The sequence below is a fragment of the Ctenocephalides felis genome, unplaced genomic scaffold, assembly GCF_003426905.1.
Source record: "Ctenocephalides felis isolate EL2017-DRISC unplaced genomic scaffold, ASM342690v1 CF-g0.4_SCAFFOLD_03571, whole genome shotgun sequence".
Taxonomy (NCBI): Eukaryota; Metazoa; Arthropoda; class Insecta; order Siphonaptera; family Pulicidae; genus Ctenocephalides; species Ctenocephalides felis.
The window spans coordinates 62656113-62675196 of NW_020539725.1; the positions used below are offsets into that span (position 1 = coordinate 62656113).

Here is a 19084-nt window from a genome sequence, read left to right on the forward strand (position 1 = left end):
TTTTAAACACTTTGCCATATTTTCAGACCACCTACCACATTTTCATTTATCTTGCTGGAAATCACCTAAGAAGTTTCACTTCAATAACAACTCTGCACATTTTCAAATAAATATATTTAACAAATCTTACAAAAATATCATTTTACATAAATTAATATCACATCTTAGCCATAAAGTTTAGCGACATGCTGGGCAACCACAACAAAAGCTGCCATCGTTCCTGGCAAACCGGCAAAATAGAACTTGGTGGTGGATTGAAACCGCCAGAACCGCCTCCTGGTAACTCGATGGTATAACTGTAAGGCGCTTTGCCTACTGCCAAGGCGTAGTCGTCACTTCCACCGGCTGCGGCGTAGAGGACGTTCGTAGAACTTCCAACTGTATACCTAGATAAAAAAGGGTTAAGGGTTAAAGGGTTAAGGACACAGTTTGAGAAATTTGTACAAATGAAATTATCTAAAATATTGTCTAATATTATAACACTGTCGAGCTACTCGGTGTACTTTAAATCGACGTTGAAATATGTCACCAGCGTACCTTTTTTATTTTTAGTTTTGCTCGTCAGTAGAGTCCCTTTTTTAATTCTAGATTAAGTTTGCTCGTCAGTAGAGTCCCTTTTTTAATTCTAGATAAAGTTTGCTCGTCAGTAGAGTCCCTTTTTTAATTCTAGATTAAGTTTGCTCGTCAGTAGAGTCCCTTTTTTAATTCTGGATTAAGTTTGCTCGTCAGTAGAGTCCATTTTTAAATCTAGATTAAGTTTGCTCGTCAGTAGAGTCCCTTTTTAATTTCTAGATAAAGTTTGCTCGTCAGTAGAGTCCCTTTTTTAATTCTAGATTAAGTTTGCTCGTCAGTAGAGTCCCTTTTTTAATTCTAGATTAAGTTTGCTCGTCAGTAGAGTCCCTTTTTTAATTCTAGATTAAGTTTGCTCGTCAGTAGAGTCCCTTTTTTAATTCTAGATTAAGTTTGCTCGTCAGTAGAGTCCCTTTTTTAATTCTAGATTAAGTTTGCTCGTCAGTAGAGTCCCTTTTTTAATTCTAGATTAAGTTTGCTCATCAGTAGAGTCCCTTTTTTTAATTCTAGATTAAGTTTGCTCGTCAGTAGAGTCCATTTTTCTTTAAATTTTTAGTTTGCTCGTCAGTAGAGTCCCATTTTGTTTCATTTTTAACTTCCCGTAGGGCAAGTTATAGTAATCGCAAAAAAATCGAAAATGAAAATTTTTGCATTTCTCGACGTTTCAAAGGTTTCTGAATATTTTGGCATACCTTAGAAAAAAAGTGATGTATGTGTGTGTGTGTGTGTGTACGTATTTGCGTGTGTGTATGTATGTGCGGATACAAATTTTCGTCGACGATTTCGGGAACACGGATCAACCGATTTGAATAATTCAAAAAACATTCGACTTGTATTGATAGGGAGACGTGCTGATTAGTTTCTGGCGAAGGCAGGTCTAGCCGTTCCGAAGATACGGGGCAAAAAGTGCCGAAAACGGTAACTCAGTTTTTTAGAGAACGGATCGTCCAATTTGAATAATTCAAAAATCATTTTACTTGTATTGACAAGATGAAGATTTGATCAAATTTTTGGAAAGGCAGGTCCAACGACTTTGGAGATATGGAGAAAAAAGTAAAAAAAATGAGCCATTTGGCGGACAAAAATGAACATTAGACATATGCACATCAAATTATCAGATGTTTTATAGAGATTTCAACAATAAGTATAAATTTTGTTTACATTCCTATGGGTTCCGTACCAATGTTTACGCGTTAGACGTCGACGCGGCGCTTACGCGCTTCGATATTTTGTTTCTATGCAGTAACAGCAGTACGATTGCTTTGAAAAAAGTTCAGAATTTCCAAAATTATTCAAAATAAATTTTTGTTCAAAAAGTCTGTTTTTCCTAAAAAAGGAAATTTTTGACAAAAATGTATAGTTTCTCAAAAATCTAACTTTTTCAGAGTAATTTTTTTCAAAAATGTTAATCTTTTTAAAAAAATAGTTTTTTTAATAACGATGCCATGCGCCCCACTAGTTCAAAAATTAAATTAATTACTAAGCACAGTCTAAGTGACAACCCAGTACAAAAATTTTCGCAAGTGCGTTTTGAACGTGACTATACGGGAGCGTTTTTATAAATTTTGTGAAAACTATTGAAAAATGTGAAAATGCCGCCTAAGAACAGTACAAGTGAAAATGTCGCACGAAATTATTTGCAAATGCGTTTAGACTGTGACTATATAGCAGCACTTTTCCAATTTTATGTAAAAATAAAAATGTAATTTTGAGTTAATTTTTTTTTTAAAAAAATTAAAAAATCATCCAGGCTAAGCACAGTCTAAGTGACAACTTGGTATAAAAATTTTCGCAAATGCGTTTAGATTGTGACTATGCGGGAGCGTTTTTATAAATTTTGTGAAAACTATTGAAAAATGTGAAATTAGTTAATTTTATTTGTTATTATTTATTAGTTAATTTAATTTATTTTATTCAAAAAATTAAAAAACTACCCAGACTAAGCACAGTCTAAGTGACAACCGAGTACAAAATTTTTTGCAAGTGCGTTTAGAATGTGACTATGCGGGAGCGGTTTTATAAATTTTGTGAAAACTATTGAAAAATGTGAAAATGCCGCCAAGCTAAGTACAGTATAAGTAGAAATGTCGCACGGAAGTATTTGCAAATGCGTTTAGACTGTGACTATGCGGAAGTACTTTTTCAATTTTATGAAAATTAATCGAAATGTTAATACGGGTTAAATCTATTCATTATTTATTAGTTAAATTTATTCGTTTAATTTAATTTATTTTATTCAAAAAATTAAAAAACTACCCAGACTAAGCACAGTCTAAGTGACAACCCGGTACAAAAATTTTCGCAAGTGCGTTTAGAACGTGACTATACTGGAGCGTTTTTTTTTAATTTTTTTAAATTGTAAAATCTATTGGAAAAAAATTTAAAATTATTAAATACACCACTAGTTACCTCGTTCCGATGACTCCCTGTATGGCACTCGCCGCCTGTCTGCCCAAAGCGTCTAGGTCCTTCCAGTTGTCGGGAAGGGCCGAAGTGTAGCCCCAAGGGTACAAGAAGTACTGGCCATAAGTATGTATTGTCAGGTACAATTTAACATTGGAGCGGAGCAGGAGGTCTCTCAAGGCGCTGGTTTCGGGTTCTGAGAAGGGTCTGTTACCGGCGAAGGTGTCTGAACAAGGGCTGTTACTGGCACCGACTTCCATCCAGTGAAAATCGAAGTTTCGGTTACCGTCTGTGCCCATGCAGCTTGACCCTTGGTTCTTGCTTCGGGTCTTTCTCCAGAAACGATCCTAAGGGATAAAGGGATTTGCTTGTCAGTAGGGTCCTTTTATCAATTCTAGATTAAGTTTGCTCGTCAGTAAGGGATAAAGGGTAAAGGGTAAAGGACACTGTTAGTTGTTACTAGGTGTTTGCGCCAATCAAAGCATGCGGTTATATTAATATACTAGTGGGGTGGGTGGCATCGTGCCTTAAGGCAAATTGCTGGAACTTCCCGTACCGTAACGAAATGTTCGAGGAGTACTGAATGTTTTCAAATAGATTATTATAAATATTGTAACATTGTCTAATATTTATAAGAATTATATAAACCGAATTGCAAAGTTGAAATTATTTGTTTCAACAAAAACTAAAAAAAAAAATGGAACAAAATTTTTTTTCCAAAATCAATTATTTTGTTAAGACAAGCAGAAAGTTTTTTGAATCATTCAATCGGACGCTTAGTTCTCTCAAAAACTGCCATTTTTTACATATTTAGCTCCGTATCTTTGAAATGGCTGGGCCTGCCTTTGCCAAAAACTAATAAACACTTCTTCCAATCATTACTAATTGAATGTTTTTTAGATCATTCAAATCGGATACTCCGTTCTCTCAAAAATTCGATTTCTATTTTCCGCACTCTTTGCTCCGTATCTCCGAAACGGCTGGACCTGCCTTTGCCAAAAACTAATCAGCTCTTTTCCCTATCAATAGGAATCGAATGTTTTTTGAACCATTCAAATCGGTTGATCCGTGCGCCCTAAAACGTGACTGGAAATTTGTATCCACACATACATACACACATACACACACACACACACATCCATTTTTTCTGAGGTATGCCAAAATGTTCAGAAACCTTCAAAACGTCGAGAAATGTAAAAATTTTCAATTCCGATTTTCGGCCCATTTTAATAACTTACCCTACGGGAAGTTAATAAACAAAAAATCATCAATCGAAAATCATACAAATAAATCAAATCAATCAAAAACAGTATTAAAATTATTGTAAATACACTTATAACTTGTTATTAATATAAAATAAATATTAAGTTGTCAAATATCTCCCTTCCGCCTTTTTGTATTATAAACCATACAAAAAGGCGGAAGGGAGATATTTTACAACCGAATATATACAGTTATAATCAAAGTATTTACAATTGGTCCTTCAAAAGGCAAGCAATCACAACAACCATCCTAAAAAACACTAGGGTTTATACAAAAACTGACATTTCAGAAAACCGGTTTTCGAATTTTAATTTTACTAAAAAACCGGTTTTAAGTCCCTTTTATATATTTTAGCTTTTGCTTGTCAGTAGGGTCCTTTTATCAATTCTAGATTAAGTTTGCTCGTCAGTAGAATCCCTTTTTTATTTCTAGATTACGTTTGCCCGTCGGTAGAGTCCCTTTTTTAATTCTAGATTAAGTTTGCTCGTCAGTAGAGTTCCTTTTTAAATTTTTTAGTTTAAAATGAAGTTTGCTCGTCAGTAGAGTCTCTTTTTTCATTTTTTAGTTGAAAATTAAGTTTGCTCGTCAGTATAATTCCTTTTTTAATACTAACCGGTTTTCGAATTTCATATAGAAAATAAATTTTCGCTCGAACATTCTGTAATTTATCCGCAAATTTAGTGTAATTTAGAGCAGTATTTGACTGAATTTATTTATTGTTCAATTTTATAGATAGTAAACAAAATTATTTTAACTTTAATCAAAAGAACTAAAAAATAATAGTTTATCTTGATTAACTTAATCTAGAATTAAAAAAGGGACTCTACTAACAAGCAAACGTAATCTATAAATAAAAAAGGGACTCTACTGACGAGCAAACTAATATAGAATTAATAAAGGGTCTCTACTGACGAGCTTAATAAATTTTGTGAGAAAAAAAAACTATTGAAAAATGTGAAAATGCCGCAAAGGAAAGCACAGTATAAGTGAAAATGTCGCACAGAATTATTTGCAAATGCGTTTAGACTGTGACTATGCGGGAGCACTTTTTCAATTTTGAGTAAATTAGAGACTACTAACTATTTTTTTTGAAATTGAATTCGAAATGAAATGACGATTGTTAATGTTCTAGAGATAAATTGATTTATGATTTACATTTGATTTGCTCAGATATAACAAGATGGCAAAACAAGATAGGAAAACGTTTTAATATTCCTCGAGCATTTCGTTACGGTACGGAAAGTTCCAGCAATTTGCCTTAAGGCACGATGCCATACGCAACTAGTTTTATTTTAAAATTTGATTTTTTTTTTAATTTTCAAACAATATTCTTTTAATATCAAAAATGATTTGGATATAAATTATTTCATTATTTAATTATTAATTTCAGATAAATAAACTACAGAAATGTAATTTTAAGTTAAAAATTCAATAAAAACTACCCAGACTAAGCACAGTCTAAGTGAAAACCTGGCGCAAATATATTTGCAAGTGCGTTTAGAATGCGACTTTACAGGAGCGTTTTTTCAATTTTTTAAAAACTATTGAAAAATGTTAAAATGCCGCCAAGTTAAGCACAGTATAAGTGAAAATGTCGCATAGAATTATTTTGCAAATGCGTTTAGACTGTGACTATACGGGAGCACTTTTTCAATTTTAATCGAAATGTATATAAGAATGAAAATAATTTTATGATAGTGAAAGGAAAGTTTCCAAACCGGTTTTTGAAAACCGACAAACCCTAGTTGTTACTACTTATCGTTTATCATTTATCATTTATCATCTTACCCCAGTGTGGGAGTATTCGTATCCATCAGGATTCAAAACAGGAATGATGACCCAATCTAATTTCGTCAATAATGATGTTCGGCCGTTTTCCAGAATTTGGTCGATCAAGTACAAGGCGGTGGTTGGTGCCAACCATTCTCGGGCGTGGATGGCAGCGTCCATAACCACAACCGGTTTGCTACCTAAAATCAAAAAAAAAAAAAAGGTTTACACGCGATTGAAGTAAAACTTATTTGCTACTGTACAAAGTAGCAAATTTAAGTTAAAATAAATACATCATGTAACAATTTTGAACAATGTTTATTAGTAATATGGTAACACTCGTGATGCACACTTTTATTAGTGTCGTCAATCATTATACACATTTATATAATGATAAATTATATATTTATGATTGCATTAAAAATATGTATAATATTTATAAAACAATAATGTAATTAAAGTTATACTTCAAATATGATATGATCGGTTTGTCATTGTAATTAGTATTTACGACTTGAACATTCATTAGAGAAATGAAGTAATTGCTGATTAATAAATTCTATAATATTCGTTTACACAGTGGATTATGTTCAACAACGCCTAAACAAGTATTGTTTTTGCAACTTCACTCATCATTTAATAATTGTGCTTGAAGAACTTCATGTAATTAAAATTAACATACATTCATTGACTGTTTGTATTTTTTTTACTTTTTTGCTTGCGATATAATATCATTATTTGAACCGCTGTGATATCTGTTTTGCCCAAAAAATATTTTCCATTTTAATAACTTCTTTAAGACTTATAGAAACTACAAGTCCATTTTTGATTTTATTTTTAGTTTTGCTCGTCAGTAGAGTCCCTTTTTAATGTTATTTTTAGATTGCTCGTCAGTAGAGTCCCATTTTCTTTAATTTTTAATTTAATCATCAGTAGAGTCTCATTAAATTTTATTTTTATTTTGCTCGTCAGTAGAGTCCCTTTTACCTTTAATTTTAATTCAGTAGAGTCTCTTTGAATTCTAGATTAGTTTGCTCGTCAGTAGTGTCCCTTTTAGAGTTTTTACTTTTTGCTCGAAGTCTTTTTAGTAATTTTCTATTCTATCCGTCAGTAGAGTATTTTTAATAATTTTCCATCCTTTGCTCGTCAGTAGAGTTCCTTTTTGTATATTTTAGGTTTTGCTCGTCAGTGTAGTCCTTTTATTAATTTTCCAACCTTTGCTCGTCAGTAGAGTCCTTTTTTGTATATTTTAGGTTTTGCTCGTCAGTAGAGTCCATTTATTAATTTCCCAAGCTTACTGAACTCTACTGACGGGCAAATTAAAAAACAATTCAGAAGATAAGAAGGGACTCTACTGATAAGCAATTTAAATGGCATTGTGAGAAAGAACTCTACTGACGAGCAAATTAAAAAACAACCTAGAAGATTAATATAGAAATATTTTATAACGAATAATATAGAAATAATTTTTAATCAATAAACTTACGTTTATTACACGGCACAAATGTTTAATATGTTTTATTATTTTCAAGGAACTGGGTAAAATACTCTTCTGATTCGGGCATTTTTCATTAAATCAAGATTTGTACTACGATGTAACCTCAAAACTAATAACATTCCAATTTCCTTCTTGTATCCTTACGCATACAACGTTGATGCCGGTACGCATACAACGACAGATCTCTATTCACATACACGACGACTAATAACAATCGACCCGTACTGAAATGATATCATCGAGAGCGAATGACGAATCATTGGCACTCGGCTCTTATCTTATTTGTACGGATTTACACCCTAGTCGCGCCTAAAGAAGTTTTACTTCAACAAGATATTAGGAGAAAAGGATCACTTGATTCAATGTATTTATATGGGGGGAACAGGAGCCCTTGATTGAATGGATTATAAATCCTGGACAAACCGAATTAAAGTCTTGCTTATATTTATTTACCGTTTCCTCCGCTGGATAAGCGCAGCGCTTTGATCGGTCTTCCTTCGCTGGAAGTTCCGATGGTTTCGACCTTGGCTAAATCTGGGTGTTTGGATGCCATTTCGCTCAAGTATTGTTGGATCTGGAAATAATATTAATAATGAGATCTAAATAGACGTATAAATCAATATATAATTTTTTTAACGTATAAATCAATATATAAATGTATATATTAATTTTCACAAAAAATCCCATGTATAAATGTATGTTCCGTGATGAATAAATGAAAATATAAAAGTACATGTATATATAGATTTTCCTTTAAAATTTCGTATATAAATCTACATTTCGTGGTGTATAAATAAATATATAAAAGTATATATAGATGTTTCTTCAAAATCTCGTGTATAAATAAATATATAAAAGTATATATAGATTTTTCTCTAAAAATCTCGTATAAAAATGTACGTTTTGGGGTGTATAAATAAATATATAAAAGTATATATAGATTTTTCTTCAAAATCTCGAGTATAAATAAATATATAAAAGAATATATAATTTTTTCTCTAAAAATCTCTTATTGTGGTGTATAAATAAATATATAAAAGTATATATAGATTTTTTTTCAAAATCTCGTGTATAAATAAATATATAAAAGTATATATAGATTTTTCTCTAAAAATCTCGTATAAAAATGTACGTTTTGGGGTGTTAAAAATGATATATAAATGTATATATTGATTTTTCTCTAATAAAACTCGTATAAAAATGTACCTTTAGGGGTGTATAAATCATATATAAATGTATATATTGATTTTTCTCTAAATCACAATAATTTTTCTCAATCTCACATATAAACGTGTGGTTTTTGACGTATAAATCAATATATAAATGTATATATTACTTTTGCTTCAAATCCCCATATACAAATATACAGTTTGGGGTGTATAAATCGTATTTAAATGTATATATATATTGATTTTTCTTGGAAATCTCATATATAATAAACGTATGGTTTTTGACGTATAAATCAGTATATAAATATATATTTATATATATATATTACTTTCAAAATTTCTCATATACAAATTCTTCATACGCTTCAAATTCTCATATACAAATATACATTTTGGGGTGTATAAATCATATAAGCTTGACAAGAGCCTGAAATAATATCTATTATTATTGATTACGGCTTGCTTATAAATAAATAAATAAATAAAAATAAATAAAATAAATAAATAAAATATATAAATGTATATATTGATTTTTCTTGAAAATCTCATATATAAACGTATGGTTTTTGATGTATAAATCAGTATATATATATATATATATATATATATATGTGTATATATATATATATATATATATGTTTATATATATATATATATATATATATTACTTTTGCTTCAAATTCTCATATACAAATATACATTTTGGGGTGTATAAATCATTTATAAATGTATATATTACTTTTGCTTCAATTTCTCATATATGAATGCACATTTTGGGCGGTATAAACAAATATATAAATGTATATATTAATTTTTACAAAAAATCCCGTGTATAAATGTATGTTCTGTGATGTATAAATGAATATAAAAGTATATATAGATTTTCCTTCATAATCTTATACATTTTGTGGTGTATAAATAAATATTTAAATGTATATATTGATTTTTCCGGAAAATCTCGTATATAAATGTACATTTTGGGGTGTATAAATGAATATATAAAGTATATATAAATTTTTCTCCAAAATCTCATATATAAATGTACGTTTTAGGGTGCATAAATCAATATATAAATGTATAAATTGATTTTGCTTCCAAATCTGAAATATAAATGTACGTTTTGTGATCTAGATTAAAATTTGGAAGATCTTGAGTGTTGTAAATAAATGTCGACAAATTTAGAAGAATGTGAAATAAATCTTAACTACTTTGAGAAAAAGAGTGTTTGATATATTTTGTCTGACCCTTTGGTATCAGAAATCGTCTTATCGAATTTAATGATAAGAATAACACTTGACAGCACTTGATAAAGTGATAAAGCGAAAATTTATTATATTTGCGATAATGAAATTTAATTAGAGACTTGAATATTTGATTTTATTCTATTATTATAACGGAGAAATTTAAAATTGAATCCATGGGTAAATTTACGTGCTACAATTGGTAGCGCACTCTATGGAGCGGGGAAACAATTAAAAATGAAGTACGGAAAATGCGGCCGTGTTTTATACATCTATAGTTTTAATATTTACAAAAAATAGTGTATATTTTAGAATGCAAACGAAGAAATTTAAAATCGAATTTATGGGTAAATTTAAATTGATGGCGCACTCTATGGAGTGGGGAAAATAATTAAAAATGAAGTAATAGTATTTGCGATCTATATATACTGATTTTATCCTAGTTTTAATATTTACAAAAAATAATGTATTTTTAAAGTACTCACCACATCGTAACGATGATAAGCAGTGAAGGACAAGCGCCCTTCGGCCCTAGATTCGGCGACTTCATTTTCGGCTTTTTCCTTACGTGCAAATCTAGACAAAAATAAATATTAAATAAAAAAATACTACATGTATATAATTTTTTTTTATAATTTTCAACTCACTCGTCAACGTCGTCAACAAAAACTTGGAAGTCGATTCCTCCAGTTTTCAAAAGTCCTTCGAATTTTGCGATTTGTTCAGGTTTTACAAGGACCCTTGAGGGACTCCAGAAATCGAATTCGCCACTGTTACCTATTGATCTAAGGGCTGCTTCTTGGATTGAATTTGTTACAGTCACGTCGTAGATTTTGTAACTAAAAAAAAAAAATACTTTGTTGAACAGAGGAAAATACTTAAAATATCTTTGTTCTACCAAAATGTGATAATTTATTATTATTTACCCTTTGTATCCTCCATCAGCTGCCACTAATGTGGCCAAAGTGGCCAAAACGACGACCAAGAACTTCATTTCAACCAAAATTGAAATAAATACACCACTAACGATGTATATACATTCGAAATACTCTTTTATACTAATTCTATTATTAATCGCAAACGCGAATCTTTATCTTATCGTCTTTATTGTTAATCCATTGTGTTAATAAAGATTGGATTTTCCAAATCGAAATGTCTGTATATATATATATATATATATATATATATATATTATATATATATATATATATGTGTGTGTGTATGTATATGTATGCCGAAATATGACTATTAATAATCTTATCTAAAAATTGATTACTGATCCGATTAGAAGAGATTAAGATTTTTGGGTTATTTTAGAATTTTGGGTTATTTTAAATTTTCATGGAAAGTGGAACAAATTGTATTGCAATTTCTTTGGTTTGTGCACTCCGATATTTAGATAGTTAGGTATTAAGAAAATTAGATATTTAGATTTTATTAATGTGTAACTGCTACATATTTCTACATAATACCTATTAGGATACCTAAGTTTTTAATTAAATATTTTTTAAAAATACATTTTTGTTAATTAACGAAGCATTTAGTCATTTGCGTATTCATGGTGCAATTCTGCCTCATAAAATGTTATTAAAACTGTAAAAAAAAGTCTATGTATTTGCCGTGCTATCAGGCGTATTTTACGTATAAACAATAAAGAAAGAAGAAAAATATTTAAATTTTTAATTACTTAAATATCTAACTTCAAAATATCTAAATGCCTCATTTTCTAAGAATTGGGATACCTAAATTTTTAAATAGTTATGTATTTAAAATCTTACATCATTGGATATGTACCTACATTTTTAATTAAATAAATATCTAAATTTGTGAATATTAGATTATTTAAATTTTGATATATCTAAATACTCCAATTTCTAAATTATAGGGTATCTAAATTTCTAAATAATTAATAATCTAAAATTATAAATATTTAAATCTCTTTGTTTTTAATATTAGTATACATGAGTTTCTAAATAATTAAATATTTAGAGTTTTACTTTAGAAGATATATAAATTTTTAATTATCTATATTCCTCAATTTCTAAGAATTGGGATACCAAAAGTTTAAAAAAATTAAGTATTTAAAATCTTACATCATTGGATATCTAAATTTTTAATTATTTAAATTTCTAAATCTATGAATATTAGGTTATCTAAATTCTAATATATCTAAATGCCTCAATTTCTAAATTATAGGGTACCTAAATTTGTAAATAATTGAAAATCTAAAATTATAAATATTTATATCTCTGTATTTTTAATATGAGGATACATGAGTTTATAAATAATTAAATATTTAGAATTTTACATTAAAAGATATTTAAATTTTTAATTATTTAAATATCTTGATTTCTAATAAGAGGATAACTTAATTTGTTAATATGTAAAAACATAAATACCTAATTATTAGTATACCTAAATTATAAAATATTTAAAAAACTTCAATTTCTGAATGTAATTTCTAAATTTCTAAATATTTCTAAATTTCTAAATATTTGTATACCTAAATTTATAAATACCTAAATTTCTGAATATTTTGAAATCTAAACCAGTACAGTCCTCTTTCTTCTTTGCTCGTCAGTAGAGTTCCTTGTCCTTTTTTTAGATTAAAATTTAATTTGCTCTTCAGTAGAGTTCTTTTTTTCTTTGCTCGTCAGTAGAGTCTCTTGTTCATTTTTTAGATTAAAATTCAATTTGGTCGTCAGAAGAGTCCTTTTTTTCTTTGCTCATCAGTAGAGTTCATTTTTTAGATTAAAATTTAATTTGTTCGTCAGTAGAGTCCTTTTTTATTCTATATCTAATTTGAGATTCAGTTAGTTCTTCTCAATATTTATATTTATATAATTATATTTATATTTATATTTATATTTATATTTATATTTATAATTTATATTTATATTTATATTTATATTTATATTTATATTTATATTTATATTTATATTTATATTTATATTTATATTTATATTTATATTTATATTTATATTTATATTTATATTTATATTTATATTTATATTTATTTATATTTATATTTATATTTATATTCATATTTATTATTTATATTCTATTTAATTATTTATATTATATTTATATTATATTTATATTTATATATTTATATTTATATTTATATTTATATTTATATTTATATTTATATTTATATTTATATTTACATTTATATTTATATATTTACATTTATATTTATATTTATATTTTATTTTTTGGCACTTAAAAATATTTGGCAAGTACAATGCATTTAAAAAATTAGGTAATTATCAATATGTTTAATAGGATTATCCATTATCGATTAATCGAATATCGAAAACGTCACCAATGCCGAATGATTCGTGTATTTGCACTTTGGAATTTTTAAGTCGATATCAAAATCTAAAAAAAAAATTAGCTCTTATCTCAATACTAGGAGGAAACTCATTTTTTGTTTATATTATAATTCTTTGCAATTTTAATTTATTATTTTTTAATTATCAATTTTTAATTATCAAAATATTTTGAATTGGAACATTATGATTTATTTAATTTAAGAGAAATAAAAGAAAATAGTATTTTGTTTAAAAAAAAAACGAGACAAATTTTAAATCTTGAATTGGTTAAAAATGATCATACTTAAATTTTTTTTTAAATTTTAAAAATAATGATTTAATTACTTTTTACTTAAATTAATTAAAATTATAAATATACTGAAAATTAACCATTAAAATTTAAGAGACTGATAAATATTAATTTGTCTGCACTAAATACAATTATTTGTATTTTTTTACTAATTGAAGTAATATCAACAATATTATTATTAATAATATAGATAGCACTTGAGGTTTGTGTTAAATCATTACGATAGGGTTTGGATTTTTATAACATCAAAAAAAAAATTATAACTATTATTTATTATTTATAACTTATATGCAATTTACTTCCAAAACTTGCACTTGTATTACTTTGCCTAGGCCTAGCATTTTTTCCTTTCATTTTATATGCTATCTTTTTTTCTTGCAATTTTATCTAAATATTTTTGTAATTTTGGATTAAAAATTCAAAAAATCACCCAGGCTAAGCACAGTCTAAGCGCCACTCTGGTACAAATGTTTACCCAAATGCGTTTAGACTGTTTATGTAATCGAGCCCTTTTCCAATTTTGCGAAAACTATTGAAAAATGTGAAAATTCCGCCAAGCTAAGCACAGTATAAGTGAAAAAGTCTAACAGAATTATTTGCAAATGCGTTTAGACTGTGACTATACGGGAGCACTTTTTCAATTTTGTGCAGATTTGGCAACTATTTTTTTGTAATTGAATTCGAAATGAAATGACGATTGTCAATGTTCTAGAGATAAATTGATAGATTTATGATTTACATTTGATTTGCTCAGATATAATAACAAGATAGCAAAAATAATGTACAGTATTTGCAATAATATATTTGAAAACGTTTAAAATTTCTCGAATATTTCATTACGGTACGGGAAGTTCCAGCAATTTGCCTTAAGGCACGATGCCATACACCACTAGTTTATTTTTTAATGTAAAATAATTATAATATAAATAAATAACATACAATATTTTGAGAAAATATTCTTGAAAATATATTTTATATTATTAAATCACTGCATGATAGTGCACAACCCTGTTTAAATAATCAAGAGAATTGTTTTTACAAATACAAGTATATAAATAGGAGATAATAAATATAGTTTAATTATCTCTTAATTTGTTTCAATCAAATCAAATTGTCATTTGCAAAAGATAAGTTCTTGGACAAAATGTTGTGTCGTGATAAATCTTTATTTGCAATTTTGACTATTTTTTTGGTTTTCTACGAAATCCACGGAAGGTAAAAATAATAATAGTAATTTGTTTTTTATTGAAAAATTGATATATGTAATAATAAAATAAACGACAGTAATAGAAAAGTTCTAAATTATATTCTAATTAATAAATTTTACAATATTTTTCTCTATTATTTAATTTTACTTTAATAATTATGTTACTACACTTATTTTTTATCTTTTTTTTCAGATCAATATCTGAAAATAATGGTGACCCAAATTCGGGATTTAATCTTACCACTTACCACAGGTACAATAAGGTAAGTATAGATAAATTAAATAATTTTTATTTTAATATTGTAAAAATGTTTATTTTTTGAATAGATTCAAAGTTATATGAACTTTTGGCAAATGAGTATCCTGATTTGGTGGAAGTACAAAATTTTGGTAAAAGCTTCGAAGGCAGAAATTTAACTATGGTTTATATTTCTACTGATAGGAAAGGTAAAAAGATATATATATATAATATATATATATATATATATATATATATATATATATATATATTACTGTAAAATTGATGTTTCTTCAGAATTATTGCTAAATTTCAGAACTTTTTTTAGTATTCGAAATCTAATAAGAAAGACCTTTCAAATGATACCCCACATGCCAAAAAAGTACCATCAAATTTTTTGAAGTAAAACTTCTTTAGGCTCCTTTGCTACAAATACGAAAAAAGTGAATTTTTTGTGAACACAAACCACATGAAAAGTAAAAAAAATCACAATTTTCAATCATTAATAAAAATAAATAAATTTTAACATTCTAAGATTTTTAGCAATAAATTATGATAATGTATATAATGTTCTTATTACTATACTAGCAAACCCGACGAACTCCGTTTCGCCACCAGACGGTTTCGTGAGAAAGATAAAGAAATTTTCTGTTTGTTTTATATTTGAAAAGGAAAAATTTGATTTTATTACAGTAATGAATTTATTTCGATTACAAAAATGAAGTGTTTTTTAACTGAACTTCTCTAAGTAAATGAAAGTGAATCCGCCAATTATCCGTTTCATTGAAGTGCTCTTTGGTAAACCACATTTTTTGTTTTTTGGTCTGACGTTAACACAAACAAGGCGGATGGTTTTTCAACTCGTGAACAGGCAACGTATAACTGCCCATGTGAAAAACAATAATTTTCTAAATAATATATTTGAAATTTATCCCGCAAACACTAAGCTATTGGCCTTGAGACTTGTTATTGCTAACGCAAGGAAATTGCAATTGTTTGAAGTCAAACGGAAGACCAGTCGGAATCATTGGTATGTCACCAAACCGCCAGCAATTTTTGATTGAATGGTAAAATTCAGTGCGCGTACATTTATTTATTTTATTTATTTATTTATTTCAAATATATAGCCCACAGATTTCTTCCAAGAGGACTCAAAAATACAATTATTTTTCATAATGAATAACAATTGAAATATATACAAAATTACAATATATAGTTAGTAACATAAAATTACATATAATGCAAAATGTAACAATATTATTTATAAACAGAATAAGATAAAATAATGAGATATTTGAAAAGAAAATAAAAAGGTTAACTTGTGCAGATGGAGATTATTTGACTAGGTGAAGTATTGTGAATATCTATTTCATTATTAATTGAGTTAAAGCTGGAGGACATAAGTAAAATAGGCGAATTTAAGAGAGAATTAGATTTAGGAGTAGGATAATTGAAAAATAATTGTTAACATTAAAGGATAGTTGGTTAAGAATAAGAGGACAGTCTATAGAATTATTTCAAAGTTTAAATAGAACATAATTGTACAGATAAATCGACGTGAGGCAAGAAAAGGAATACCAATTCTTTTAGTAAAGTGTTGTGGTCAAAAGCCACGTTCAGGGTAATTTTATATGTTTTATAATAAAGATATTTCAGAAATTTTCGCTGAACTTCTCTATCGCATCAGAGTACTTGATTTGATGAGGATACCAAATAATCGAACCATATTCTAATTTTGAACGTACAATAGAATAGTACATGGAAAGAAGTGCATTGTTAGAATTGAATTGTTTACAATTTCTCAGTATCAAACCTGAAGATTTATGTGCTCTATTACAAATATCAGTTACATGATCCGTGAAAAACAAACCAGAATCAAATAGAACTCCTAAATCTGAAATTTTATTACATCTATCAATGCCGGTGTTAGAAATTTTATAATCAAAATGTATTGGAACGCGCTTATGTGAAAAACTAAAAATCTTGCACTTTGATATACTTAAATGCAATTTGTTATAGACACACCAAGAGTGGAAAGAGTCAAGTTGAGACTGTAATAATAAGCAGTCATCAATAGAATTTATTTTGAGATATAGTTTGAGATCATCTGCAAATAATAAATGTGGACAGCTAATAATATCAGATATGTCATTAATAAAAATAATAAATAGTAGTGGGCCAAGAATGGATCCCTGAGGAACATCATTATTCTTTGCGGCAAGAATTGCTCGTTGACTTAACCAAGCATAATTCTGATAATTCTCACTAATGTCATTACTCGAATTTTTAATTACGGTGCGTGAAGTTTCAGCAATTTGCATTAAGGCACAATTGCCATGCACACTAATTTTCATTAGCTATAAACCTTGCGGTGCAGGAGACCTTTTCAACGCATACAAATTGTCGAAATCGGTTCGTGCGTTTCTGGAGTTAAATTCGTCAGGAAGGAACACACCGACTTATTTATATATATATATATATATATATATATAATATATATATATATGTAGATAATCTATTTGAAATTATTTAAAACAATTATTGATTCCATTGCTAATTCGTTCCGGATCTTTCTCTTTTTTATCAATAATTTGTTTCTTTTTTGCCAGCCATAGGCCTGTGGTTTTATTAGACGCAGGAATCCACGCCAGAGAATGGATTGCGCCAAGTATGTCCTTGTACATTTTGAATCTCCTAGTAGAGCACCACCAGGACAATAAAGAACTGTTGCAAAAGTTCGACTGGATAATCATACCTGTACTAAACCCTGATGGATACGAATACTCGCACGTTGGAGTAAGTAGTAATAATACACAATTCAGTAACATTAATGTGTAATCTGTAATATTCAATTATCTATTACCCAGGATCGTCTCTGGCGCAAAACAAGGAGCACCCTTACAAGCTCTCCAGATTGCATAGGAGTAGACGCCAATCGCAATTTTAGGTTTCATTGGAAAGAAGACGATAGTCATGCCAAACCTTGCGATGAGGACTATCCAGGAGACCAGGCCTTTTCCGAACCAGAAACCAGGGCTTTGAGAGACCTTATGAAGGCACATAATGTACAACTGTATTTAACTTTGCACAGTTTTGGAAACTTCATCCTGTACCCTTACGGGTACACTTACGAAGCACCCGAAGGCTGGTGGGATTTGCAGGATATTGCTTTTGAGGTGCTGGTGCTATAATGTGAGATAAAGGATTTATTTTATACATACTTTATTATTATTAACTTCCCGTAGGGTAGTTCTAGTAATGGGCCAAAAACCGAAAATGAACATTTTTGCATGAAGGTGTCTGAACATTTTACTGGCATACATGGATGTGTGTGTGTAAAAAACCTTCTGCTTGTATTGACAAAACAATTGCTTTTGAGGATAAAAAATTTTAACATCTTTTTTTATTTTGCATAAAATATTTTTCTAATTTTTTGTAATTTTGGATTGAAAATTTAAAAAATCACCCAGGCTAAGCACAGTCTAAACGCCACTCTGGTATAAATGTTTACCCAAGTGCGTTTAGACTGTTAATGTACTGGTGCACTTTTCCAATTTCGTGAGAAAACTATTGAAAAATGTGAAATTGCCGCCAAGCTAAGCACAGTACAAGTGAAAATGTCGCACAGAATTATTTGCAAATGCGTTTAGACTGTTACTATACGGGAGCACTTTTTCAATTTTGTGTAAATTAGTCAACAATTTTTTTTTAACTTTCCGTAGAGTAAGTTATAGTAATGGGCCGAAAATCGAAAATGAAAATTTATGCATTTCTCGACGTTTTGAAGGTTTCTGAACATTTTTAACTAGGCATACCTCAAAAACCAAGTGGATGTGTGATTGTGTGTGTTTTGTATGTCCGCATTTTTAGTATTAAAAAAGGGACTCTACTGACGAGCAGATTTAATCTAGAATTAAAAAAGGGACTCTACTGACAAGCAAACTTATTTACGAAAAAATAAGACTTTACTGACGAGAAAACTTACTTATGAAAATAAAATTGGACTCTACTGTTGAGAAAAATGATTTATAAAAATAAAATTAGACTCTACTGACGCGCAACTTTTCACGAAGATAAAATAGGACTCTACTAACAAGCAAA

General features: G+C 28.5%; 3 protein-coding genes across 3 annotated transcripts in view; 1 reads left to right on the forward strand and 2 right to left on the reverse strand.

Moving 5' to 3' along the window:
- The window catches only part of LOC113386456 (carboxypeptidase B-like), an 8597-nt gene extending 8497 nt beyond the window's left edge, over positions 1-100 (reverse strand). The window contains exon 1 of the mRNA XM_026624237.1: positions 66-100. Coding sequence (XP_026480022.1) covers positions 66-100 — 35 coding nt within the window. The remainder of the gene's footprint in view (positions 1-65) is intronic.
- Positions 101-138: 38 nt separating this feature from the next.
- LOC113387066 (carboxypeptidase B-like) lies at positions 139-10936 on the reverse strand. The gene is made up of 7 exons (XM_026624824.1): positions 10841-10936; positions 10562-10753; positions 10400-10490; positions 7958-8078; positions 6025-6206; positions 2980-3320; positions 139-386 (listed from the first exon to the last, which is right to left on the reverse strand). Exons 1-7 carry the CDS (start codon positions 10906-10908, stop codon positions 158-160), a joined length of 1224 nt encoding a protein of 407 aa, XP_026480609.1. The 5' UTR covers positions 10909-10936; the 3' UTR covers positions 139-157.
- A 4019-nt stretch (positions 10937-14955) lies between these two features.
- Positions 14956-19084, forward strand: part of LOC113386457 (carboxypeptidase B-like) — a 9917-nt gene continuing 5788 nt past the window's right edge. The window contains exons 1-5 of the mRNA XM_026624238.1: positions 14956-14998; positions 15073-15192; positions 17003-17036; positions 17593-17779; positions 17851-18165. Of these exons, the coding sequence (XP_026480023.1) occupies positions 14956-14998; positions 15073-15192; positions 17003-17036; positions 17593-17779; positions 17851-18165 (699 nt within the window). The remainder of the gene's footprint in view (positions 14999-15072; positions 15193-17002; positions 17037-17592; positions 17780-17850; positions 18166-19084) is intronic.

Excerpts from the sequence above, each read along its gene's own strand:
- LOC113387066 (XM_026624824.1), bottom strand. The coding sequence starts at position 10,908 with ATGAAGTTCTTGGTCGTCGTTTTGGCCACTTTGGCCACATTAGTGGCA. Across the intron at positions 8,079-10,399 it reads CTTATCATCGTTACGATGTG|ATCCAACAATACTTGAGCGA; the intron begins GTGAGTACTTTA and ends TATTATTTCCAG. Across the intron at positions 6,207-7,957 it reads CTTATCCAGCGGAGGAAACG|GTAGCAAACCGGTTGTGGTT; the intron begins GTAAATAAATAT and ends TTTTGATTTTAG.